Genomic DNA, 24,376 nt, shown 5'->3' with positions numbered 1-24,376 from the left:
TCTTTCACAGTTTAAGATCTACTGTATTTTTCTCTTCTTTAAAATATAAATTAAATTAAAATGAATATAAAAGGTCTCTACTTGTGTTACTTCAGTGGGAAGTGCTGCAGAAAACCAGCAGCAACAGGCAGAGACTGAAAAGGTGAAACTAATTAAACACAATGAGCTGAATCTGTTGTTCCTCTACAGAACTTTGTTGATGAAATAAAAGCAGACAAACTGCACTGAGGTGTTCAGAGAGTTAACTCCACTTTATTCCAGATTAAATAAATTAAAGTGCAAGAAGACATAACATGAAGTTTTGCATATTTACCACATGTCCGTCATAAAATGTATTTTTATACTTACAAGTATGTTGGAAAATATACATTTAAACAGTGATTTGTGTTTTATCTACTGTATCTAAACTCTGTCTATGAAAAAATCACATCATAATGAAACATCATCCGGAGTCTAGCTCATGTCCATGCTCTCGGCTCCGCTCCCACCCTCCCCTCCCTGGACGCTCTGGTAAATAGAAGCCATGTCAGCGTTGGTTCTGATCTGGTTGGCAAAGTCGGCCATGCTGGGGCTTCTTTCCACGTCTGGCACGGCCAGCAGGGCGGCGACAGCGCGCATGGCCGAGCGCCGCAGCTCCTCCTGCTTCTCAAACTCCTGCTTCACAGAACCAGCCTTCACCTGCAGGGGGCGCCACGTTACAGACGAGGAAAAAAAACACCTATGGACTTGGTGTCGGTGGGTGTGTGTGTTTGTACAGCTGTCTTTGTGAGGACCAGTTTCAGCTTTTAGAGGAGGCTGGGGAATGCATTATGCCAATGAGTGTCCTCACTAAGATAGCTGTACAGTCATGTGTGTGTGTACCTTGGTTGTGCAGGTAGCTTTAAGTGGCTCCACCAGTCGGTCCAGTCGTTGAAGAACAGCAGCAGGACACAGAGACGCGAGTCTGGCCAACATCAGGAAGGTCAGCATCTACACACACACACACACACACTCTTATGAATTCTAGAGATTAATAATCAACTCTCGACTCATCACTCACCATCACTTAACAGGAACCTATAACATTGGGTGACAGCGCCATCTACTATGTTATAACCGTTTTTTCCTCCTGGAAAAACCAAAATGTCAAGTTTTTTTGCTCATACTCCACCAGCAGCAGACGTCTTTTCTACCCACCCTGATATCATAGTGGTCTTTGAGTCCTTCTTCAACATGATCCAGAAACTGCAGGACGTCCAGCCCCTCCAGGCAGCTGTCCAGCAGAGTGTACATACACTCAAACGCCGCTTTGCGCACATCCAGACCATCGTCCACCGTGTGTTTGAACGGACCCATCTCCACCTGCAGGGAGCAATCATTTAAAATGCCTGCATTAACAGAGAATCCCTGTAAACAGCTTCCTCAGCTTCCCAACCAGACAACCCACTTCTCTGATGAGGTCCTTCTTGATCTGCGTCTCCTTGTAGAGGTGAGGCAGCACTGTTCCCAGCAGGCCGCGGATCAGGGACGGTTTGTTATGAGCTGCGGAGTTGAACATCACCAAAGCCACGCGACGCACGTTGAGGTCCTTATCCTGCAGCATCTTTAGGAAGTCGCCTGCCAGACGAAGAGAGACGGTGTCACAGTAAACAAACAGACATGATGTGTGTGAGTATTAAGTTTTACATAAGGCTGCACTCCTAAAGAGCAGGGTAGGCTAAGTTCTGCCTGCCTGCTGAGGATGGTAAAACCTTAATGGACGTTGAGGCCATGTACGGAGGTTTGAGTCCTCCCTCAGTAGCCGCAGGTTAAGGTTCGACCATTTGTTGCATGTCTTCCCCACTTTATTGTCCTGTTTCCTACTTTAATGTTTGACTGTTGATTTCTAAAGTATTAATGTCAAAAAACTACCTTTAAAAAAATATTGTGGATGTTTCCACTCCCCGACGACGCAGGCAGGATTTCTTTGGTGCTGCCAAAAGTCAGAATAACTGTGGCAGTCAGTTCTAACTCTCAGAATTAGGATTAGGTTTAGGTTTGTCTTCAATCTCTGAGTTTATCGACTATCATCTGATGACAAATTAGCCTCTGAGGGCAACGTTCATCCGTTCACCGTTTAAAGTCCAACTAGTTTCAATTTCAGTTAATTAAAACACATTTCAGTCAATGTGCTCCACCTCTTTCTCTCTCCACACAGATTGTCTACATGTGGGCGACCAAAGCTCAAGCGTGACTAGAGAACAAGAGGCTTCCAGCCGTGAAATCTTCACCTACAGATTCTGTATATTCCCATGAAAAATCTATTTGTAGAGGTTTGTCCACAGTAAAAGGAAACTCACCTATGCAGTCTTTCAGCAGTGAATCTATGGGAGCAGGTTGGTCAACAATAGTGAACTTGATCGCTGTCACCACTGTGCTGCGAGCCAGAGCCGAACCTGTGAGGGGGCAAGTAAAGAGTTGTTCATTTGAACTTGAACAGAACCACAGAAAACGAACGATAACTTTTGATTTTCTTTGGTGCTCGTATTCCTTAAAAACTGCAAACAAAGTATGGGATGAATGGACAAACTATAGAATGTAAATAAAGATTGTGAAAGTGAAAGTGAAGCCAAAACATCTGGATCCCCCACTAGAGGCTGATTTCATGGTTTCATTTTTGTATAGTGGGAAGAAATGGAGACAGACATATGGGAGATATATTCATCTTTAGATTGTGGGACAAGTTAAATATTTCATCCCTCACACTTCGTACCAGCTTTAAGTTGCTGTTTCAGACGTGGTAACAGTTGTGCAGGGTCGACTAACGTCAGTTTCCCCAGACACTCGGCCACCAGGTTCCTGGTCCCCTCCTCCTGACACTCGCAGTTCTGAATCAGCAAAGCCCAGATAGACTCCACATGGGGCGAGAGACTAGAGGTTGGACAGGCACTGGACAGAAAGAGAGAGAGAGTGACTGAACACAGACATTAACCAATTAGAAAGAGTTTCATGACAAAATACATTTATTTGATCAACTTAACAATGATAAAGAAATTAAGGAAAACAAATTCACAAATGTAACAGGTCCACTATTCACTCAGCGGAACGTCATGTTTGCTCTTAATGTTGGTAAATGAGCTTCGAAGTTCGTTTCCTCTCATTTGGTGGGTGTGTCAGAGGAGTTGTCCAATCAGCAGAGACGTGTATATAAACTCTGCCGTATTAAAGAGACAGTGAACCAGTGGATTGTAAAGTTCTCTGCAGCTGCTGTTGCACATCAACTGAAGATGTTAGAAGCTGCTATAAAAGACGTCAAGAGCATTTTATACACGCTGCAGATGCAACGTCAATGTTCAACACACCACCGTTCACATTTAAATAAACTACCTGCTGCTCAGGTGTGTTGATTCATGAGGACAGATTTGAAAAGGCAGGGAATCATCAGGTGTGAAAAGGAGAAAAGAAACACAAGCATGAAGACACACACCTGATGACTTCCTTGAGCGAGTGCAGCAGCAGGTATTGTCTCCGCGGCTGAGTGGAAATCTCCTTCAGGAGGAAGGGCAGGTAGTCGTTCAGGCTGCCGACTGCCATGCTGCCTAAAGCACAGGAGGCTGCTGTCTTCACCTGAAATGATGATCCGACCATTAATCATCTTTTATGTTGTATACACAAGGTTATTTGTACCAGTTGAAACTAATCCATGCAGAGCTGGAAACCCTGTGGAGTGTGTCTGACCTCCTCACTGATGGAGGTGAAGGCCTGCAGGATGACTCCCTGCACCTCCTTACTTCCTCCCAGACTGCCGCTCCTCCCCACCTCGCCGAGACTCAGCAGAGCCAGGACACGAGCAGACTCAGGAGAACCAGGATTCTTCACCTGAGGAGAAGGAAATAACTGAAAACTGAGCAGAAACAACAGAGACGGAGCGGAGAAGACCAGAGTCCGAGGAGGAGCCGTGACTGACGAACCTCCTGGATGAGGCCGGACACGGTGCCCGGTGTCTCCTTGGGGCAGGCGGAGGTCAGAGCAGCCACACAGCGAGCGACAGAGTGGAAGGACTGTCTGTGGATGATGCCTCCGTCTGCAGAGGAGGGAGAGCTGTGAAACGGCTCAGTGAGAGACCTCAGCAACTGACTGGAGGAGAGGAGAGGAGAAGAGGAGAAGAGGAGGAGGTGGAATATCTTATACAAAAATTATAACAATAATTATTATTATATTAAAGTTCTAATGTACAAATCGCTAAAAGTATGAAACAAACAGAGTAGCAAACATCAACACAATTTTCTCACAAAATTTCAGTTTAAGTTTTTTTTTTTTTTTGTGACTCTCAGGAACTCAAACTTTAACATTTTAAAAATGTGTGCAAGGTCAAAGCATCCACAACTGTGTCTGCCCCAAACTGACATTCATGATCACACCTTTGGACAATTTAGAGTCTCCAGTTAACCAAACCCCAACCTGCACGTCTTTGGACTGTGGGAGGAAGCTGGAGAAAAGCCTCACAGACACGAGAAGAACAGGCAAACTCAATACAGAAAGACTCGAGGCGACCCGGGATTCGCACCAGACACCATGATGAGGTTTCTTTTTTTCTCTCAGATGTAACAGCTGCTTCAGTGAAAACAGATTATAAATGTATTCACAGACTGAAACAGTAACTCTGTCTCTAGAGTTCATCTGTATGGATCAATTTGTAATCAGCTGGATATGAATAAACTACTTTTACAAACTTGAGATTTGATTAATGAGCTGAAACAGATCTGCTATTCTCTCAAAATTAACTTCTAATCAGTGAGGTCGGATTTGGAAAATGTTCCTGTCTTTAATAATTTATTTACTAGCCTGAGGGGAAAGACTGGATTTTTGCACACTTGCAATTTTTAATTCTTACACATGAAAAAACTTTCTCTCTGCAACATCTGTTCAAACACATCAGACGTCATCTCAGATCAGCTATAAAACAAAAGAACCACAAACATTAAAGATCATCATCAGATCGAAAACACTTCCCCACCAGAAAACTGATCTAATGTTCTATTCGGGTGTAAACTGGTCGGACTCTTCCTGTCGTACCTGTAGCCCATGTTGCTGGTTTTGGACAGAACCAGCGCCTGGATAAAGTCCAGTATGGCTGCAAGAGCGCCGCCCTGCAGGAGAGGAGAGTGGACTAGCCTGAAGACGCCCGGCAGCACGGAGGAGCTGATCTTAGCCAGAGAGGATGGACAGGCTCGGGCCATGCAGGTCAGCAAGGTGATGGATACCTGAACAGAGACAATTCTACTTAACACTGTTAATATATTATATTCAAATTATTATCAAAGCACTTTAGGAAACAGAAAACTTCAAGGGTCATCAAGATTATATGGAAATCAGGGAAATAATACTTCTGCTAAAGAGGTTGTTTTTCAGTCGTCTGAAGTTTCTTACACAGAAACTACATGAATTTCCATTCAACTTAGAAGAATGATAAAATATGGGTCAGTGAAGAACTTATAACATTTTGGTGTGGGTCCAGATCAGAGGGCGTAATTTAGACAAATCAGTCCTCTGTGTAATTCTTAGCATCAGTGTGTGTTGTTGAGTTCAGATTGTTTCCGTGTTTTTCTTCCGACCTGGGACACATGCATGTCGCCCTCATCCACCAGAGCAGGAAGTTCACTCAGAACCGGCTCCAGAGCTGCAGGTTTGATGCTGGCGGCGTGATGAGTCACCAGCGCAGTGAGACAGGCCAGCGAGCCGAGCTTCAGCGTCCGCTGGTTCTTCCTCAGAAACGACCCCAACACCGACAGGGCCTCTGGCAGGATGGACGACAAGTTGACCTGGAGCACAGGGAGGAAAGTTACTTCATTATTCCAGCTCAACCTCAATGAAAATCATGAAAATCTAATAAAAAATGTCTTTTAATTAATTCTACCTTTATCGGAGATGCGGCGATAAGGGTGATGGTGCGAACTGCCGTCAGTCTTGTGATCTCATTCTTTAACCTCTCCAGAAAAATCACCAGAACGCCCTGCAGCTCTGCCGCCAGGTGGTCGCCAAGGTGACACACCATGTGACCCATACAGGAAATAGCCCTCTCTTTCACTTCCTGGTCGATGTCTGTCGCTTGGAGCCTCTTCAGCGTCACAGAAAACACCTAAGAATAAAGACTAAGAATAAGAATAAAGAATAAGAGGAAGCAGCCCGGTGGAACCTGAGCCCTCGTACCTCTCTGACAAACGGTTTGGCATCGAACCCTGCGGCGGTGTTCTGTCCGTGCGGCCTCATCACTCTGACCAGCTGCTGAGTGACCAGCAGAGCCTCCGACGTGATCTTGTAGAAAGTGTCTTCTACACATGCCACCACCGGGGGCAGCAGCACCTGCAGAGAGGACATTGGAGGCGTGTCTATTAAAATAAAAACCACGGAGAGGAACAGATGAGCTGTTTCCATTGTTTTTTTAAAATCTTGTCATCTCCTGATTTCTTTAGTCAGAAAAGGTTGCGTGAGTGTAATTTAGTTGGATTTCATTATGTCCTGGAACAAATGGACAGAACCTGCATGTGGGGCTGAAAGGCTTGAGGAGGGTGAGAGAGGAGGAGGACGTGGAAGAAGGAGAGAGCATCGATCCTCATGGTGGAGGACGTGGACTTGTCTGTCAGGGAGAAGACTATACCTGGAGGCGAGGAGGAAGGAATGAGGGAGGGAGAGGAAGAGAGAATAATAATAATAATTGAAAGAAAGAAAGTGGAAAGGGTGGAATTAAGAAGAGAGAAGAGGAAAGAGAAACTTAAGATGAAAAGGTTTATTTATGCTGCATTTGCAACTTCGAGCATAAATGAGCCTTAAGAGCAATAAGGAAAAAATAATAGCAGGAACGGGGAGAGAGAGTGTGTGTGCGTCTAGTGTGTGTGTGTGTGCGTGTGTGTGTGTGTGTGTACCTGGTATTAGAGCAGGTATGTGTTGTTCTAGGGCTCCAGGTACAGTGTGACTGAGCTTGGTGAGAAGACCGAAGCAGCCCTGTCGAGATTTAATGCTCTTCTCCTTCAGCTGCCTGTGGAGAGTCTTCACTATCAGAGGCACCTGCACACACACACACACACACACACACACACACACACACACACACACACACACACACAGAGAATACAGGTATCAGGCACTTCTGCATTGGCTTCACTTTCCGGAGTACACGTCCATTTTTACTTACAGTCAACCATTGAGTTCTGGTCCAACATGTCTCTTCTTTAAACCTCGACATCCTATAAATGTACATTATTGAATCAGCGCCGGTCGTGAATCTTTCTCTACCTGTTTCTTCAGCACTGCCACCGCCGGCTCCTCCTCCTCTGCCTTACTCGACCCTGGATCTGAAGAGGCCCCGACGAGGCCGCGGGGACTCGATCCCACTCGTGTTTGTCTCAGCAGTGTTGAAAAGGCGGCGAAGACGTCCGCCCGCACGTTCTCCTCGCGCTCCTTGAAGCGGGCGAGCAGAGCCGGGCAGATGGAGGAGTAGAAGGAAAGGAGGAGGTCCCGGCGCGAGCTGATCAACGCCTCCAGACACTTGATGGACGAGCGTCGCACCTTCCAGCTCATGTCGTCGTCGTCACTGTACTCGTCGTCTGATTCTGGACGGAGCCACGAGATGACAGACAATAGACAGGAAATAAAGAAGCATCTTGATCTTGCCCTTGTGTCTGGCTGCATAAACTCCACCTTCTCCATGTTAGCAAATGGGACATGGACAAAACTAAAACAACAAAGTACATGTTCAATACATTTTTCAAAAGATTCTGTCTGTGTTCATGTTTGGTTTGAATTAGTTGTTATTATTATTATATTATTATTATATTATTATATTATCATAGTTATTTGGTGATACAATCATCATGATTGACAGCTGGACGCCTGATTGGTCGAGCGTATGCGTGGGCGGCTCCACTACACGATGGGAAGAGAAAACAGAGGTTTTCACACAGACCTTCGTCGAGTCCGTCCTCGATGTCCATGCTGTCTTCCTCGTCCTGCTCATCGTCGTCATAGTTGTAGTTCGGGTCAAAGGTCATGAACTGAAGACAAAGCTTAGTCACTGTGGCAATGTGGGGGGACATCTCCTTTGGACACCTGGAGATCAGGGGAGATTCAGGTAATAAGGAGGGAAACAAGTGTGTGTGTGTGTGTGTGTGTGTGTGTGTGTGTGTGTGTGTGTGTGTGTCTGTGTGTGTGTGTGTGTGTCTACCTGCGTATAAAGGCTTCAAAGGCCTGGAAACAATACTCTCTCAGCTCGTCATCCTCCACGCCGGTGAACTTAACAACCATGGGGATCAGTTTCTCTAAATGTTCACCTGAAGAGCACACACACACACACACACACACACACACACACACACACACAGTACAATATCCAGTGTATTTAGTTTATTTGTCTTTGTGTGTCAACAAATACTACTACACGTAGGTTTCCAGTAAACATGAGTATGACATGTTAAACCGATGTTCTCTCACATGCAGGATCACGTCTCACCGACTCGATGGCCGCCCTGACGACTGATGGTTGCCAGGCACTGGATGTACGTCCTGGTCACTGAGGTGGGCGGAGCCTTGTTCAGCTCCGTCAGCAGGTGCTCTGTGAGCTGGGAGAAGAGGGCGGGGCTGCAGCAGGGCACCAGGTGACCCAGGGCCAAGATGGAGCGCTTCCTGACCGCCATCCTGGGACTGGTCAACTGACGATGGGTAACGAAGGAGTTCAAGGAGAGGGAGGTGGAAGGATGGAGGGAGCGAGCGATGAATGACAAAATAAAATCAACAAGACAAAAATAATATGATGAAACAACTGAGGATGACTCTGAGAAGAGCGAAGACACAAACAACAAAAGAAAAGTTAAGATGTTAAGAAGTGTTTCAACAAGAAGGAACGTGGATTCCAGATCATGCTTGATTTTTAAATATGTTAAATTTTTACAGGTGGTGATCAACACTGGGAATTTTCAGTCAATATTATTATTGCCGTTATTAGAGGAGATAAATTAAACCTTGTTCACACATGAAGTTACAGTCTGAGGATTTCTTACCTGAGGGAGGAGGCTGGACAGTAGAGAGCTGTGAAAACTCACCAGAGCACCGCTCAGCCTGGAGGAAAAATAAAAACAAACTTTACATTCAATCTGAGAGAGATATATATTTATTATTTACATTTCAGGGGTTTGTTTTTTCATTTATAATGTTGTAGAGTCTGACTGAATGTAGGACCTGCGGAAGTGTTTGTAAAGAGATCCACTAAAAACGAAAAAGACTGAGGATCTCCGGCTGTTACGACGGAGAAAGAGTTTAATCGTTACCTTCCCAACATGTCCGACAGGATGTCCAGAGCCTCTAACTGAACCGACACGTCTTCCTGTTTCCCCATGGCCCCGATCAGCTGCGAGGTGATCTTCTTACAAACAGTGGTCGTCAAACCTGGAAACACACACAACAAGAGGCTGGAGGCTGATTTCAAAAGTCAAGTGACGGACGAAATGTTGGTTTGTGAATTTAAACATCCAGGTGAAGGATGAGAGGATTGTGATTGGTCGGTTTGAGTCCTCACCCGTCGACGACAGCGGCAGCTCAGCGATCACCGTCTTCAGTCCCATGCTGGAAATGTCTCTGAGCTGCTCCTTGTCCGACAGCATGTTGGAGCACAGAGTGTCCACCATCGTCTCCACCTGAGGCTCCTTCACTTTACCCACCAGAGGGGCCAGGCTGAAAATCAAACGCACCTACGATGAACTTCATTCATCGCTTGTGTCCTGTTATGACATAGCTGGAATAAAAAATTGAAGTCACAATAAATGTAAATACATTTTTACCATTTCACTGCCAGGTTCTGCACCTCTCCGTTCTTGTCCTCCAGCAGTTTGAGCAGCATCGTCACCACCTTCCTCTCACTGTCCTCGTCCAGTTTAATGCTGTCCTTCTGCAGCTCCAGCATCAGGTCGTTAGTGGCCATGAACCTGGAGACACACACACACACACACACACACAGGGATGGATGAGTTGAGGGTAAACAGATGTGCTGTTTTGACACTCAAACGTCCGACCACACAAACAGAAGTGTTTAATAAAAGCAATCAGGATCATGATGATAATAATAACTTTATTTATACAGCACTTATCTAAACAAGGTTCCAAAGTGCTTCACAAAATACATGGCAAAATAAAAAAAATAAATCTGTAAATCTGACTGGCTACTGGCTTCTATGGCATTATTTATTTATATTAGTCTTCATAAACTAGGGAACCGAGTTAAAAAATGTCCCATATACAATTAATTTGAAAGCAAACGTATTATGAAAAGGATTAAAAGGAACTAAAACAACACAGTAGCATTAGAATTACAACACACATGTTAAAAATGACTATTATTATTATTATTACTAGCTGCATCACTGAATCACCTGAAATGAAATAGAATTGAACTGAGATATAGAAATTTAAAAACTAGACAGAAGTTTTCTTTGTAGTAAAATGACAGAAACATACATTTGTTTTAAAATAAATAAAGGGGAAAAGTTATAATGAGTTATTTGTAGTAAAATGACAACAGGAGTGATTAAAAGAGTCAGGAGTAAAAAGTGTCATCTCACTGTCAGACACAGACACACACATAAACACACACACACACACACACACACACACACACACACACACACCCACACACACACACACACGGTTTCTTACCTAAAGTCTTTGTCAGTTGACGTCATTTTCTCCAACAGGTTGGACACGTGATAAGAAACATTCGACATCTTCAGTTTTTTCTGTTTTATAATAAGAAATCAAACTAAATCAAAGCGGAGCAACAGATTCAAGCTGACAACATGGCGACAGAGGAGGCTTCAGAGGCAGGGGACAGAGGATCAGAGCCCGGGGAGAGGAACCTGATACCGGGAGACTCCAGATAAAAATAGACGGAAGGGACAAGGGTTTATAGCGCCACCGTGTGGACGGAAACAAGGAGGTGGGAAATAAAATGTGCGTGAGTGAATTTTACCAAACAGGAGGAAGTTTCCAAAGTTACATAACTGAGTCAAGTCTTCACAAGTGGGATTTAAACTCTGCAGTTATATCATCATCTTTCATGTCCACAGTGAATACATGTCCATAAATACTCTTTGAAATCATAGGGGGAAAAAAGATGCTTCAGAACTTGTCATCACTCAGTATCACAAGGATCCGCTAACTGTTTCACGTGTTCATTTTAAAGTGGAACTCGTAAATGTGACTTCAGCATTCATGTAGTGGTGCCAGTGTCAGAATATGAGCAAACATTTGGTTAAAATCAAGGTTCAAAACGGTCAAATCAGTTTAAATTAGGTTTTCATTTCCACACAGAAATCTAAATTCACCATAATAATAAACCGCAGACCGGTAAGATAAGCATACAGAGCAATGGAGCGTGAACAGAGAAACATATGCAGCCCAACACAAAAACAAAAGATTATTATGGGATGAGATTTGATCTTTATCCTCTCTGTCTATATTAAGGAATATTTATAACCCGACATCTTAAGGGTTTTTTTTTTGCACGATACCAACAGCAGTAAGTAGTTTGTTGTTGTTATTTATTATAAATGTGTTCTCTCTTTTATTTGCATTTAAAAGTTGTGTAAGATTTTCCTCGTGTTTGATTTTTCACCTTCTAACGAGAATCAAATAAAAATAGTGGTGTGTGGAACCTTTGCTTCTCGTGTCTTGTTTCCTCCGGTGGAATCAGTCGACGGATCGGGCTCTGGACTTGTTGCCACGTCGGACGCACCGGGGCGGTGAAGCTCAGCTCGTCTCATTCATTCAGGAATAAAAAAACACAGTTTGTGATTCTCCCGCAGACATGGTGAGTTTGACAGCGTTTAAAACGAGCTCACGACTGGAACACCTCCCGCGGACGTTAGACAGAAGCTAGCCTGTTAGCGGACATGCTAACAGCAGACATGCTAACAGCGGAGAGCTAACCATTAAAGTTTTACTTTAATCGTTTGAGTGGTTTATAATTGTGACGTGTGTGTTTGTTTGTGTGTGTTTGTGGTTTCCAGGTTTCTGTCATCAACACGGTGGACACGTCGCACGAGGACATGATCGTAAGTTGTGTTTCTGCGGGTTGAAGCTAACGTTAGCTTGTTGCTAGAAAAACAGGTTTCATTAAGTGAATTAAGATGTTAACAGATACAATAACACAAAGTTATTTAAACAAGTCTTCACGATGCTTGTTTGTCATTTAACATCGTGACGTTTTGAGCTGATTGGTTTTGTCAACATCGTTAAAACAGTAGAGCTAACGGTTAGCCAAGTTTTCAAAATAAAAGTCCAATTGCTGTGTGCAGTCTTGAGAGATTTGATGCTTTTATTCTATTTATTTGTCCCGTTTCTGTGAAGCTGTAAAACCGTCCTAGTCTCCACAGATATAAAGTATGAGCTGATATTTAACAGAACAAATGACTGATCGATGAACTTAGATTATCTTTGAATTGATCAGGATTGAAATGAAATCGCTGAGTTGCAGCTGTTAATGTGAATTAGTTGATATCTGTGTCGTCTGTTGTGTTTGTGGGAAAAACAAATATATAATTGTTCCTTCATAAGAAACGTCTATTTGTTCTTGTTTCCTCAGACTGAATTCCAGTGTTGACGTTTACACATCTTATGCTCAGGAATTATGATGAATCACAGAAATCACAACCTTGAGTCTGTTCATGTTGCTCATGGTGTTGCTTTCAATATAAAAGTATTTGTTTAAGATTGATAATAATAATCGATTCGTTCATAATGACACTTTATGAGGTGATGATGTGAAATGAGAATTATCTGCAGAACCTGCAGCTCACTCGAGTTAAAGAGCCAGAAGTTTCCCTCAGCAGCTTAAAGAGAGTAAACGTTGTTGTTAGCTTCATCAGGACGACACAAACACCACTTTAGACGAATCATCATGTCGCTCCTTGATCTGCTGGATGTCAAACTCAGTGGCCTCTGAACCTAAATAGCCAAACGTAATTTGTTTCTGTCTCAGCACGATGCTCAGATGGATTACTACGGCACTCGACTTGCCACCTGTTCGTCTGATCGCACCGTGAAGATCTTCGATGTCAGAAACGGAGGTCAGATACTGGTTGCAGACCTCAGAGGGTAAGAAACCAACTGATCTGGGAAACGAAATCTGAAAATGTTACTTTGACATGACATAAAATTACAGCTACTTTTATTGTTTTTCCTCTTTCTTCATTTTCTTATTGAGATTGTTGTTTTCAGTGAGGTTTAGGCTCGGTGAAGGTTATGCCTTAGTTTTTTCTGTAAAAGTTAAATAAGCAAATAAATTATATCATCATTATATGATTATATGATATTATCAATAAGATAATAAGTTATTATCCCGTAACTATGATACCAAACATTTAGTCAGTTAATGACATTTTCCACTTAATATGTTCTGAAATCTGACGCTGGTTCCACGTGTAAGATGTTCTGTCCTGTATATTTTACAACATAAGAGTATTTTGAACTCAGTTTGAGTACGTCTCTGTATTTATGTTGCAGCCACGAGGGTCCCGTGTGGCAGGTAGCGTGGGCCCACCCGATGTTTGGCAACATCCTGGCGTCCTGTTCCTACGACCGTAAAGTCATCATCTGGAAGGAGGAGAACGGATCCTGGGACAAGATGTACGAATACACCGGACATGAGTCATCAGGTCAGTAGATCTCCGTGTGAAATAGCATCACACCTGAGCTCGTCTTGTGTCCTTCACTGTGTCTCAGTGCTCCGTTCCTACACAGTTTAAACTCTGTTTCTTCTCGCGGATTTCCCCTGGAAATATCCAGGTTTTCATTTAGTTTATCTTTCTCTTCTCATCTGTTTCTTCCATTTGGAAACAGAGATTTTATCACTAACATAATGTCGGTCCTGACAGGTGAATTAGACTCGTAAATTCTGACGGTTGTGTCGTTCTCTTGAGACCTTCGTCCTTTTCTTAACTCCACTCGTGTGTCTGCAGTGAACTCTGTCTGCTGGGGTCCCTATGAATTTGGTCTTATCTTGGCCTGCGGCAGCTCAGACGGAGCCATTTCCCTCCTCACATTTACTGGAGATCAGCAGTGGGACGTCAAGAAGATCAGCAACGCACACACCGTGAGTCTGACACACACTTTTGAGTAATGCCCAACTTTAATTTAATCATTGTATGTAGTGTTGCATGTTTACATTCACTTTATCTGCTGTTTATCAGTGCCACACTCCTTGTTTCTGATTTATCTGCACTCTATTTTTGTATCCCGTTTGCTTTGACACTATAATGTGTGTGTCTCTTTATAAACTGGGTTGTGATCTTCCTGCAGATCGGCTGTAACGCAGTGAGCTGGGCTCCTGCTGTGGTTCCAGGCAGCCTCATCGATCAGCCGTCAGGACAGAAACCAAACTACGTCAAACGCTTTGTCTCCGGAGGCTGCGACAACCTGGTCAAACTCTGGAAGTATGTTCGTGTTTAGTAAAGTATTTAGTTTAAGAGTTTCAGTGGACTCTGTTGATTTTACACATCACAGGCTGTTTACAGGTCATAGTGGTACATACATGAAAATGTTTTATAAAGCCGAGTTGCACTGTGGGTAATGTAGGCACCAGGTTTTAACAAGGATGAAGAAGACGCTGGGTTTTCTGAAGAGATCTTAGCGCTCTTTGTTCAACTCTTGCATTTTTGTCAGGGATTCAATTTTCTGTATTTTTTTTTTTTTAAATTTTCCTCCAGAGAGGAGGACGGTCAGTGGAAGGAGGACCAGAAGCTGGAGGCCCACAGTGATTGGGTGAGAGATGTCGGCTGGGCTCCATCTATTGGTCTTCCCACCAGCACCATCGCTAGTTGTTCCCAGGTGAGATTTTTTATCTCCTCTCCACTTAAACATTTATCGACAAAGATGTGCATCATCAAACAGTGATGGTGGCTGCAAAAACAAAGCAAGGAAACAGTTTGAAAGATGAATTATCAGTCCAACTGTCTCATTATGTATTTATTTATTTATAGTTCAGTCCCAATGTCACCATTGTCCTTTTTTATTTTTATCTCATCTCGGCTTCTTGTTGACTCGGATAGATGATAAATAATCCCCAAGTAACTTGCAATTTGTCTTTAACTTGGTATTAAATGTGTTTTAAATCCAGTTTCCTCAGAAAAATGACTGAGCTACTTCTCATCAGGACTTCTTTATATACTGGTATATGATGTCAGAGTAGTTATTTTCCGACATTCCCAAAAGCATGTGATTGATCTGCATCAAATGATCCACAGTCAATGCAGCTGCTTCCTCATTGATGAGATATGAAGATCACACATGTGGAATTCTCCAAACTCTTTTTTTTTCTCCGCAGTTTATTTTAAAAGAGACAAATTTAGTCTTGGTTCCTCTGTCAGGTGTGATGTGAAGTTATTCCCTGGGACCACTAGGTGGACCCAGAGAGCACATCCAGTTCAGTTTAAATTCTCTGAGGCAGAGTTTTATTTACAGCTACTTAGAAACCAAACGTCGTCTCTGCCACTGAATGAGACACGTTCACTTTCTCACGTTCATGTTCTTGGTGCCGTCCTCCAGGATGGACGCGTGTTCATCTGGACGTGTGACGACCCGGCAGGAAACACCTGGACGGCCAAGCTGCTCCATAAGTTCAACGATGTGGTTTGGCACGTCAGCTGGTCCATCACTGGAAACATACTGGCTGTTTCTGGAGGAGACAACAAGGTAGAGTTTATATAAAGTCATAGAGATTTACCCATAATGCAACAATGAAGAACTGGATTCATTGTTTGGAAAGTGATCTTTTACCGACCTGTACTTTTCTAGGTGACGTTGTGGAAGGAGTCGATGGACGGTCAGTGGGCTTGTATCAGTGATGTCAGCAAGGGGCAGGGCGCCGTCTCCACCATCACAGACACACAACAGAACGAGCAGTGACACACACACACACACACACACACAACAGTAATAAACATGACATTTAAACTTACAACAAAACGTCCGCAGCGATTGGTTTGTAATCAGTTTTTTTTTAAGGCTTCAGAATGAGCTGGACATCTTTTTGCCCGTTTCTACACTTTATCAGAAAGAAGAGAAACCACAGTTGAAGCAGTGTTTGGTTTCCTTTTTTTCCTCTTGATGAGGTTTTTGATGACTGATAATAATCACCTGAACATTTTCATCAGATGCACATTACTTTAAAAACAGCGCCCGCCCTCCTTCTCATCCCACGGTGCTCTGCTCCTGAAACATTCCACCTCCATCGGCGGAGAACAAAAACCACCGGGATGCTCCCAGCATCCTCGGCAGCAGCTGTCAGTCGACAAATCTTTACTCTGTTGTTCAACTGTAACGCAGTTTTCTTTCCTTTGTAATATAAAATGTATTTGGTGAAAAACCAGATTCACTTCTGAGGCTGAAAACAGATTCTCGTGTTCACACAGTGAGAAAATTCTGCCTGGTTTCTTCGTGAGAAAAACTCAAACCCAAACTCCAGAGAATAAATAAATAAATAAATAAATTATTTAGCGAACTGCTGACGAGTTCAGATTCTTTTCAACATGTGTGAGTTGATTGACAGGAATTAGTAAAACAAGTTCCGCCTTAATTCATCAGCCATGACACTGCTAAGGCAAACCGTACCTGAATACGTCAATATGTTGCCATGACGACCATGAATGGAGCTTAATTATAAAACTTTTTTTTTTTCATTTGTGAAATCAGAAACCAGTGATGTTTTTTTTTTCATATTTGATGTAATTAAATAACTAATGTTAAAACACTGTCTTGTTTCTTTTCTGTTGCGTCAGTCGTGCCTTCATGTGGCCCCAAAAAAAAAAAGACTACATCAAGGACAACCTGACTGATCCCCAAAAGTGAAGCCCTTAGCCCCCTGGTGGCTGAATGGACTACAGGTTGTAAATCCTCCATGTTAGTAAATGGGACATGGACCAAACTAAACAAATACAAGCGCACTGACGTATATTCATGTGTTAATTAAATTATATCAAAATGATTAACAGTGGAAACTGACTCATGATTGGTCGGGCTTGTGTATCAACATGACTCTGACGCCTGGACGTTGAGGTTGATATTGTGTTGTCATGTCTACACAGTGGGAGGAGGTGGCGATGTGTTATCTGTCTTTGTTCACACTCTATTGTTTTACACGGACATATTTTCAAATCAATCCACACAGTACCACCGACCTACGGGATGATGTCACTGAGAAGGTCTACAAAATTCAAAACGCGGTGAAATAACAAACTGAGGACAAGGTCTCAGGTCGTGGAGGAACTGACACACCGACAAGTAGAAAATACCTTTTATCAACAAAATGTTTTATTTATTATTCAAGGTTCAGATTGTTCCACAAGGTGAATTTACAGGTTTGGAGTTTCATGGTGTAGGGAGGGGGTAAAGGTAAATGATGATTTTATTTTATCAAAGAGAGATTGTCCACTATCACCCCCCCACCCCCACCTCCACTCACCTGGATATGTGACACCACAGCTCCCCTGTGCTCCAGTTTCTTTCCTCCTCTGAACCCACCCTGGGGACGTTTAAAAGGCCGTGAGACACCTGAGACCGTCTCTGTGGTCAGACACTCACCTGTTTCCCTCTGCTCCTCTCACTCAGTCATTTCTGCTCAGCTCAGTCTGTTTCCCGCAGGTCTTCGCTCTTTACTCTTCGTCTTTTCATCACTTTGCATCCCTCCACCTCTCGCCACCATGAGTCTGAGTCGTACCAAGAGAATCAGCTCCAGCAGCTCTGTGAGGAGCAGCAGTGCGTCCAGGAGGCTGAGCGGCTACGGTCCAGGTCAGGGGGGCTTCACCGGCGTCTCCCTGAGCAGCAGCTCTCTGTACACGGGCGCCAACGGGCATCACCACGGCCTGGGTGCCCCCCTGGCGTCCCTGTCGGTCAACAAGAGCCTGCTGGCCCCCCTCAACCTGGAGATCGACCCCAGCCTGTCGATGAGCCGAGCCCACGAGAAGGAGCAGATCAAGAGCCTCAACAACCGCTTCGCAAGCTTCATCGACAAGGTAAAGGACGAGCGAGGAAATAGTCCATTAATCGATATAGTTGAATATTGATGTAATAATATTTTGAAGAATGTATGAAGCTTCCACAAAGAAATCATAAATAGTTTTTTACTACAAACTAAATGTTGAAAGAAAAGCTCAACTTTGAATGCAGTCAGGGTTTTTAAACGTATTTAATTGACATTGACCAAGTTAGTTTTGCAGTTTGAAGAAACTTCTTAAACTGCGTCTACGTTTTCATTATAATCCTTCACTATCACTTTTAAGCTCGAACATGATCTGCAGCTAATTCAAAGTATCTGTTCTGCTCATTAATTATTAACTGGAATGTAACTCAGGAGAGCGTATCCTCCTGCCAGGGCTGAACAATCCTTCACACACGACAGACAAGACATTTAAACTATTTCTAATTTGTGGTTTTGTGTTGTTTCTTAATTAATACTGAAAACAGGTATTTATTCACGCTGCCTCTAAGTTTAGACCCAGCTGTTAAATTGTTGATCAAGTGTTCCCTTCACTTTCTTTGGGAGAAAACCAACCTGACAGGTTGCGGTCGTGTCGATCCGTCAGAGAAAACCACAGAGAAACATTTACACCAGTGTATCGTACGGAGGAACAACCTCTGCTGTCACCGTACAGACATGATAAAACACACACAGTCGATTTTAACGTCTGACTGTCTGTCACTCACAGTTTCTGTCACTGAGCCGCAGCTTAACAAGAAGAAATCACCTGAGTCCACATTCATACAAACAGTGGAGCAGTTTTTAAAGCTCCTGATTTGAATTATGCAGCAGACGTACGACTCCTGAAACGTGCAGCGACACAATCAGAGTCTGAACCTTCCCCGCATGACCTCGGCTTTAGTTCAGGATAGAGTACAACAAAATTAAAAAAGTCCTGATGCTTAAACTGCTGAAACATTCAAGTGAAAGAGTGAAAGACCTCCTCTAAGGCCCAACTGTCCCATTCTGCACCAAGTCCATCAGGATCATTTGGACACAATTAAACTATTGAAGATACAAACTGTTGATTCTCTACTGAATCCATCATGATCTCAGGATCAGGAGCCAGAATGAACCATTTTACGTGACCTTTCCGTGCGTGTTAATACTTTAGCAGTGACAGTAAATTACTGGGTGTTAGGAAAGTGTGAACATGGAGGTAAATGTGAGAAGCATCTGTGTTGAGGCTCCTGAAGAACACAGGCTGTGCATGTTTCCCACAGACGGAGCGAGCAGCTCGGTGACGAAGCTCGACATCGATACCGTACTTAGAGAACATCTCTGCTTTCTCACGGAGTCTGTAACAAACCCTCACAATGGAGGCTTTGTTGGCTTCTCACATCAGCACAGATACACTTCAGGCACAGAGAGGCCGAGCGCTGCGCTGGACGGAAATCCGCTCGACCAAACGTACATAATAAACCTCTGTTTTCCTAACAGACTTAAATGCATCACACAGAGGTCAAAACTGTATTATTACATAGATCTGGAAGGTTCAACTTTTGATATTAAAGTTACACAAAGCTGAAAATTAATCTTGAAGGCAGGGGATGAGGTTATCTTAGAGCTCGACCACAGACGTCTTCAAGGTTTTATCTTTGAGGAGCAGAGCGATCAGTCTGCAGCTACGTGCAGAGAACAAAGTGTCACAGTGCAACTAAACACACAAAAACAACAACATGTGAAAGTTCTACTGCAGGAAAACAAAGGATTAGAACAGGAAGTTCACTTATACAGTCTCAATAAAATGCAGTGAATAGATTCAGTGTGATATAAAGTGGAGGTGATGGTATTATGATAAACTGATGCTTAAATTAAGTGTTAGAAGTCTTCTTGTTATTGAGTTCTTCTTTAGTCTCCTAAATAACTTAATATTCAAGTTTTGATCATCAGTTTATCAGGAATTTGAAAAGATTGCGTAAGAAACTCGGTCTAATGTGAAGAGAGAACCACACAGGAATGTTTGGTCGAATGTGACGTTATCATTGGTTTTATTTGTCGCTTCTCGAAAACAATCAGAAATTAATTCTCCCAGCTGGTTATTTCTTTTCTTTCTCAAAATGTAATGACTTTTTCCTCATTTATTAATTTTTTTATTTTAGTCTCATAATACTTTTCTTCAATATGGACCTGGTGTGTAATGCATGCTATTTTTACCATCAGTAATTTATTTCAGTGTTCTTCTGAGATTCTGCAGAGTTGTTAGTAAAAGCAATAAAATTAGGAAGAAGATTGAAGAAAGATCAGGACCTGGCTGCAGATCAGTTTCAATGTCACAAGCCGAAATATTGTGAAACCTCCTGCAAAACATTTGAAGCGTTGTTCATTCCTCGCTGTCGATGAGATGCTTGATGTGACTTCCCAGAGAACAGGTCACAAACAAAAGATTCCTTGTCCTCAGAGGTTTTAATTGCAGGAAAGACAAGAAAACTTCAACCTGGTGTTTAAAAAAGAATCTAGGTCTGATTTGATCTTTGCTTATTTATCTAAATGATCAATCTTGAGCCACGGAGACACAAATTAGTTTAAGATGCAGGATGATAACTCAGTTTAGATCTGATCTGAGACTTCAAACCATGAGAAGCAAAATAAGAATTCAGCGAATGCATCTGGGATTTAAACAACCATTCAAACCCTGGAATAGCTGCTGGTACTGGGCCACTGGATATTTGAGCCCTCTGCCCCATTTCCGTTCCATTGAGTCAAGTCGAAACTTGATATATTGGGTGAGAGACGGCGTGGTTGTGCATCAGAGGCAGATAATCCTGCCCCGAACAGAAAACAGGCTTTGTGTTGAGCGGAGGACGTATAATAGCTGGTGGGTTTACCTGTGGGCAGGAAACCTGAGCTGTGCAGATACAGACCTGGAGGACAACGTTGACATCGAGCTGGATTTTCTTCTGGAATGAACCTATGATTGTTTACCCAAACTATTCAACGTCCTCTCGCTCGAATCTAGAGTCATGTTGAGTCGAGAAGTTTCTATTTTAAAGAATCCTGATATGTGAGATGTTTACTGACGAGAGGAATGAAATCCAGTTTTAGAGATTCAGCAGGTCAACAATCCATCAGCACTTATATTCATTTAGTTATTGTAAACATGAGTAATAACAGTTGTAACGAACGTCTCAGTCATAAACGTTTGTGTAGCAGCAGGTCGTACCGTTATCAAAGTGACAATGAACTTTATTTAGTTTGATCAAGTTCACTTTTGAATTATTAAACGATAGTTCCATGATGTGATGTTATTTTCTGTTGAATAATAAACCAATTTCAACCATTAACTACATTTTCACTACTGACTCTCATGTACCACAGTTATTTAAAAGCTTTGTTACACATTAATTTACATATTTAACATTTTAAAAGTAGTTTGAAACTTTGTGAAGTACACTTTAAAGTGTCAGATGAGAGGATGGATACCACTCTCATATCTGAACAGTAAACACAATGCAGAATCATTTATTTATATAAATTAAACAAACAAATAATATACAATGTGTTGTATTGGCATGCATCTGTGTATTGTAGTGATCTAAACACAAAATCAATTAAATTAAAATCTGAAAAAAATAAAAACCCTTTAACTTCTGTGTCACATCCCTCAGGTGCGTTTCCTGGAGCAGCAGAACAAGATGCTTGAGACTAAGCTGGAGCTGCTGCACGGTCAGGGGGTGGGCCGCTCCAACGTGGAGCCCCTGTTCGAGGCCTACATGGCGGGACTGAGGCGCCAAATGGACCTGGTCAACAACGACAAGACCAAATTGGACGGGGAGCTGAGGAACATGCAGGGCCTGGTGGAGGACTATAAACACAAGTAAATAATGAGGCGCTGACATTGGACGTCATTGGTTTTTGTGATAAAACATTTTAGTCGTGTAACTAAACGCAACGTCCTGAATCTGCCACAGATACGAGGACGAGATTAACAAGAGAAACAACCTGGAGAACGACTTTGTTATCCTGAAGAAGGTCAACACACACACATACACACACACACACGTTCATTCATACATTACAGGTGTGGTGAGTAAGATGAACCACTCTATTGTTCTTGTTCCATTGTGCCTGTTGGCTATCTCGTCTCTCGTCCTCCGTCTCTCTCCCACATGCATCAAAACACCTAAATGCTTTGTCACCACATGGGAATAAAGTCAATTTCACATTCAGGACGCACGGGGGGGGGGGCACAAGAAACGAGAGGAAAAGGAGGGAGGAGAACCAACAATTCTAATAGTCATCTCTGTGTATGATCTTTGCTTCTGTGTGTCCAGGATGTAGACTCAGCCTACCTGGTGAAGGCAGATCTGGAGGATAAAGTGGGAGCTCTGAGTGACGAAATCAACTTCCTGCGCAACGTCTACGATGAGGTAAAGAAACCTGAAATATCATTACATCGTATTCGGTACATTTTGACTTTATTCCCCCCGTGACCAGGAGCTGCGTGAGCTGCAGGCCAGCATCAAGGACACGTCGGTGGTGGTGCAGATGGACAACAGCCGCAGCCTGAACATGGAGCAGATCGTGGCTGAGGTCAAATCCCAGTATGAGGACATCGCAGCCCGCAGCCGGGAGGAGGCAGAGGCCTGGTACAAGAGCAAGGTGAGGATGAGGAGACGGTGATGTACTGGATCTCACATCTCTGCAGGGTCAAGTGTTATTTGAGAGCGAAATCCAAAACGGCCCTGAAGCAGAATTTCACCTGCTCCACCATCCGAAACTAAGAAGACATTTATGAGGATGGGGTGGGTGTCATGTTATAGGACCCCCCCCCCCCCTCCGTGCTTTTTAGGTTTTGCAGCAGCTCTAACAGATGTTTCTTTAAAACTACTGTCAAGACTCCGTGAAGGTTCTGTATCTGCACATCTGGATTTGATATGTTCACATTCCAGATGAAGGTTAAACAGACCAAAGTGTAGTAAATAAATACTTCATCAGTCAGCGAGGCAGGAGTTTCCCCGTCAGCTGCAGGTTTCAGGTTTTAAATGACTCTCTTCTGTAGTTCGACCAAATGTCGGTGCAGGCCACTCAGTTTGGAGACGAGCTCCGCCTTGTGAAGGGGGAAGTGGCCGAGGTCACCCGACTGATCAGCCGGCTGCAGAGCGAGATAGAGGCCGTCAAAGCTCAGGTACGGTTACAGATTTTATTCCAGCCAAACTGAATTTTATCTGCGGGATAATTCAGACCCTCACCGCTCCGTCCCTCCACCCTCAGCGTGGCAGCCTGGAGAACCAGCTGGTTGAGGCGGAGGAGCGTGGGGAGCTGGCTGTGAAAGAAGCCAAGGCCCGAACCAGAGATCTGGAGGACGCCCTGCAGAGAGCCAAGCAGGACATGGCCAGACAGCTCCGAGAGTACCAGGTGAGTGACGTCCACTCAGGGTCAAGCAATGAAGTCATCACACTGATCTAAAAATCATTTCACATCTTCACCTGCAGGACCTGATGAACCTGAAACTGGCTCTGGACATTGAGATCGCCACCTACAGGAAGCTGCTGGAAGGAGAGGAGGACAGGTGAGAGGAGCGGAGGAGAATAAGCGATTAAAACTTTGTATCTTTGATAAAAACAAACTAACTTCGTGCTTCTCTCCTGCAGACTGGGACAACAGTCCATCCTCAACATTCACTCCGTCTCCAGCTACAGTAAGTAACAAAGTGAGGTGGAGCACAAACCCAGAGGAAGGGAGAGAAGCTCGATGATGATTCATAATTAGTTTTCAATTTGAGTTTAGAAAATTAGATTTCAAAGAAATTTAATTTAAACTGAAATCAGAACAGAAACAATCATCACCTGGTTTCCTCTGATTTCAATAACGTTACTGTCACTTACTTTCAGTTATTTCTCATATACTGTCTCACTGCATCTCTCTGTCTTTGTCCAGGTACTAAAAGTACTAACGGGTACCACAGTAACAGCAGCTCTCCTGCTCCAAAGCTGCTGATAAAGACGACTGAGACCAGAGATAACAGCAGATACAGCACACACTGAGCAACACACACACACACACACACACATCTCTAAATGTGTGGGGTGCATTTAATTACTAACTTTTACTTGATTTTAAAAATTCATAATCTAAGCGTAAAACACAAACACTGGAACTAGAACTGGTGATTCTAACATCATATATCAATATTTCAGTGTGTTGATTGTATTCTTTAGGGTTGATGATGAATAGTTGACTGCTGCTTCATTGTCAATGATCATTTAATCTGTGATGAGACTAAGAAAATAAAAATATTGTAGTCTTGTAGATATTTCTGGGATATATTATACACGCTGTACTTGTGATATAGGGTGTGTCCATGTTTTGTATCCAACACAAAGTTGTTTTACACCAAGAATCTTTTGTGGAAATTTG

The 24,376-nt window shown here is 43.1% G+C and overlaps 3 protein-coding genes across 3 annotated transcripts; 2 read left to right on the top strand and 1 right to left on the bottom strand.

Moving 5' to 3' along the window:
* Window positions 1-225: 225 nt before the first annotated feature.
* Window positions 226-10,852, bottom strand: cand2 (cullin-associated and neddylation-dissociated 2 (putative)). The gene is made up of 24 exons (XM_069531770.1): window positions 10,660-10,852; window positions 9,789-9,932; window positions 9,527-9,681; window positions 9,279-9,396; window positions 9,012-9,069; window positions 8,465-8,663; window positions 8,180-8,285; window positions 7,922-8,064; window positions 7,252-7,568; window positions 6,882-7,023; window positions 6,498-6,616; window positions 6,169-6,321; window positions 5,876-6,097; window positions 5,574-5,780; window positions 5,035-5,222; window positions 3,930-4,095; window positions 3,697-3,837; window positions 3,446-3,585; window positions 2,732-2,907; window positions 2,319-2,414; window positions 1,427-1,596; window positions 1,177-1,341; window positions 862-969; window positions 226-678 (listed from the first exon to the last, which is right to left on the bottom strand). The coding sequence occupies exons 1-24, from the start codon at window positions 10,725-10,727 to the stop codon at window positions 454-456; spliced, it is 3,726 nt and encodes a 1,241-aa protein (XP_069387871.1). The 5' UTR covers window positions 10,728-10,852; the 3' UTR covers window positions 226-453.
* An 816-nt stretch (window positions 10,853-11,668) lies between these two features.
* Window positions 11,669-16,748, top strand: sec13 (SEC13 homolog, nuclear pore and COPII coat complex component). The gene is made up of 9 exons (XM_020104177.2): window positions 11,669-11,812; window positions 12,012-12,056; window positions 12,983-13,098; window positions 13,507-13,658; window positions 13,962-14,095; window positions 14,302-14,435; window positions 14,709-14,829; window positions 15,547-15,693; window positions 15,796-16,748. Exons 1-9 carry the CDS (start codon window positions 11,810-11,812, stop codon window positions 15,904-15,906), a joined length of 963 nt encoding a protein of 320 aa, XP_019959736.1. The 5' UTR covers window positions 11,669-11,809; the 3' UTR covers window positions 15,907-16,748.
* A 789-nt stretch (window positions 16,749-17,537) lies between these two features.
* Window positions 17,538-24,139, top strand: LOC109640277 (intermediate filament protein ON3). Its single transcript, XM_020104176.2, has 10 exons — window positions 17,538-18,011; window positions 21,625-21,833; window positions 21,928-21,988; window positions 22,291-22,386; window positions 22,454-22,618; window positions 23,019-23,144; window positions 23,231-23,374; window positions 23,452-23,528; window positions 23,611-23,657; window positions 23,897-24,139. The coding sequence occupies exons 1-10, from the start codon at window positions 17,700-17,702 to the stop codon at window positions 24,001-24,003; spliced, it is 1,344 nt and encodes a 447-aa protein (XP_019959735.2). The 5' UTR covers window positions 17,538-17,699; the 3' UTR covers window positions 24,004-24,139.
* The last annotated feature ends 237 nt before the right edge of the window (window positions 24,140-24,376 follow it).

Source organism: Paralichthys olivaceus, chromosome 2, assembly GCF_024713975.1.
Source record: "Paralichthys olivaceus isolate ysfri-2021 chromosome 2, ASM2471397v2, whole genome shotgun sequence".
Classification (NCBI taxonomy): Eukaryota; Metazoa; Chordata; class Actinopteri; order Pleuronectiformes; family Paralichthyidae; genus Paralichthys; species Paralichthys olivaceus.
This window is presented reverse-complemented; position numbering and strand designations above follow the sequence as displayed.

What these genes read in the sequence shown, in the direction of transcription:
- cand2 (XM_069531770.1), bottom strand. Translation starts at nt 10,727, where the DNA reads ATGTCGAATGTTTCTTATCACGTGTCCAACCTGTTGGAGAAAATGACG. An exon ending in TGTCCAGCCTCCTCCCTCAG is followed by an intron (nt 8,664 to 9,011) that starts GTAAGAAATCCT and finishes ACCCATCGTCAG; the next exon opens with TTGACCAGTCCCAGGATGGC. An exon ending in TTTGAAGCCTTTATACGCAG is followed by an intron (nt 8,065 to 8,179) that starts GTAGACACACAC and finishes CCTGATCTCCAG; the next exon opens with GTGTCCAAAGGAGATGTCCC.
- sec13 (XM_020104177.2), top strand. An exon ending in AGATCAGCAACGCACACACC is followed by an intron (nt 14,096 to 14,301) that starts GTGAGTCTGACA and finishes ATCTTCCTGCAG; the next exon opens with ATCGGCTGTAACGCAGTGAG. An exon ending in CCATCGCTAGTTGTTCCCAG is followed by an intron (nt 14,830 to 15,546) that starts GTGAGATTTTTT and finishes GCCGTCCTCCAG; the next exon opens with GATGGACGCGTGTTCATCTG.
- LOC109640277 (XM_020104176.2), top strand. Translation starts at nt 17,700, where the DNA reads ATGAGTCTGAGTCGTACCAAGAGAATCAGCTCCAGCAGCTCTGTGAGG. An exon ending in GTGGAGGACTATAAACACAA is followed by an intron (nt 21,834 to 21,927) that starts GTAAATAATGAG and finishes AATCTGCCACAG; the next exon opens with ATACGAGGACGAGATTAACA. An exon ending in TAGAGGCCGTCAAAGCTCAG is followed by an intron (nt 23,145 to 23,230) that starts GTACGGTTACAG and finishes CTCCACCCTCAG; the next exon opens with CGTGGCAGCCTGGAGAACCA.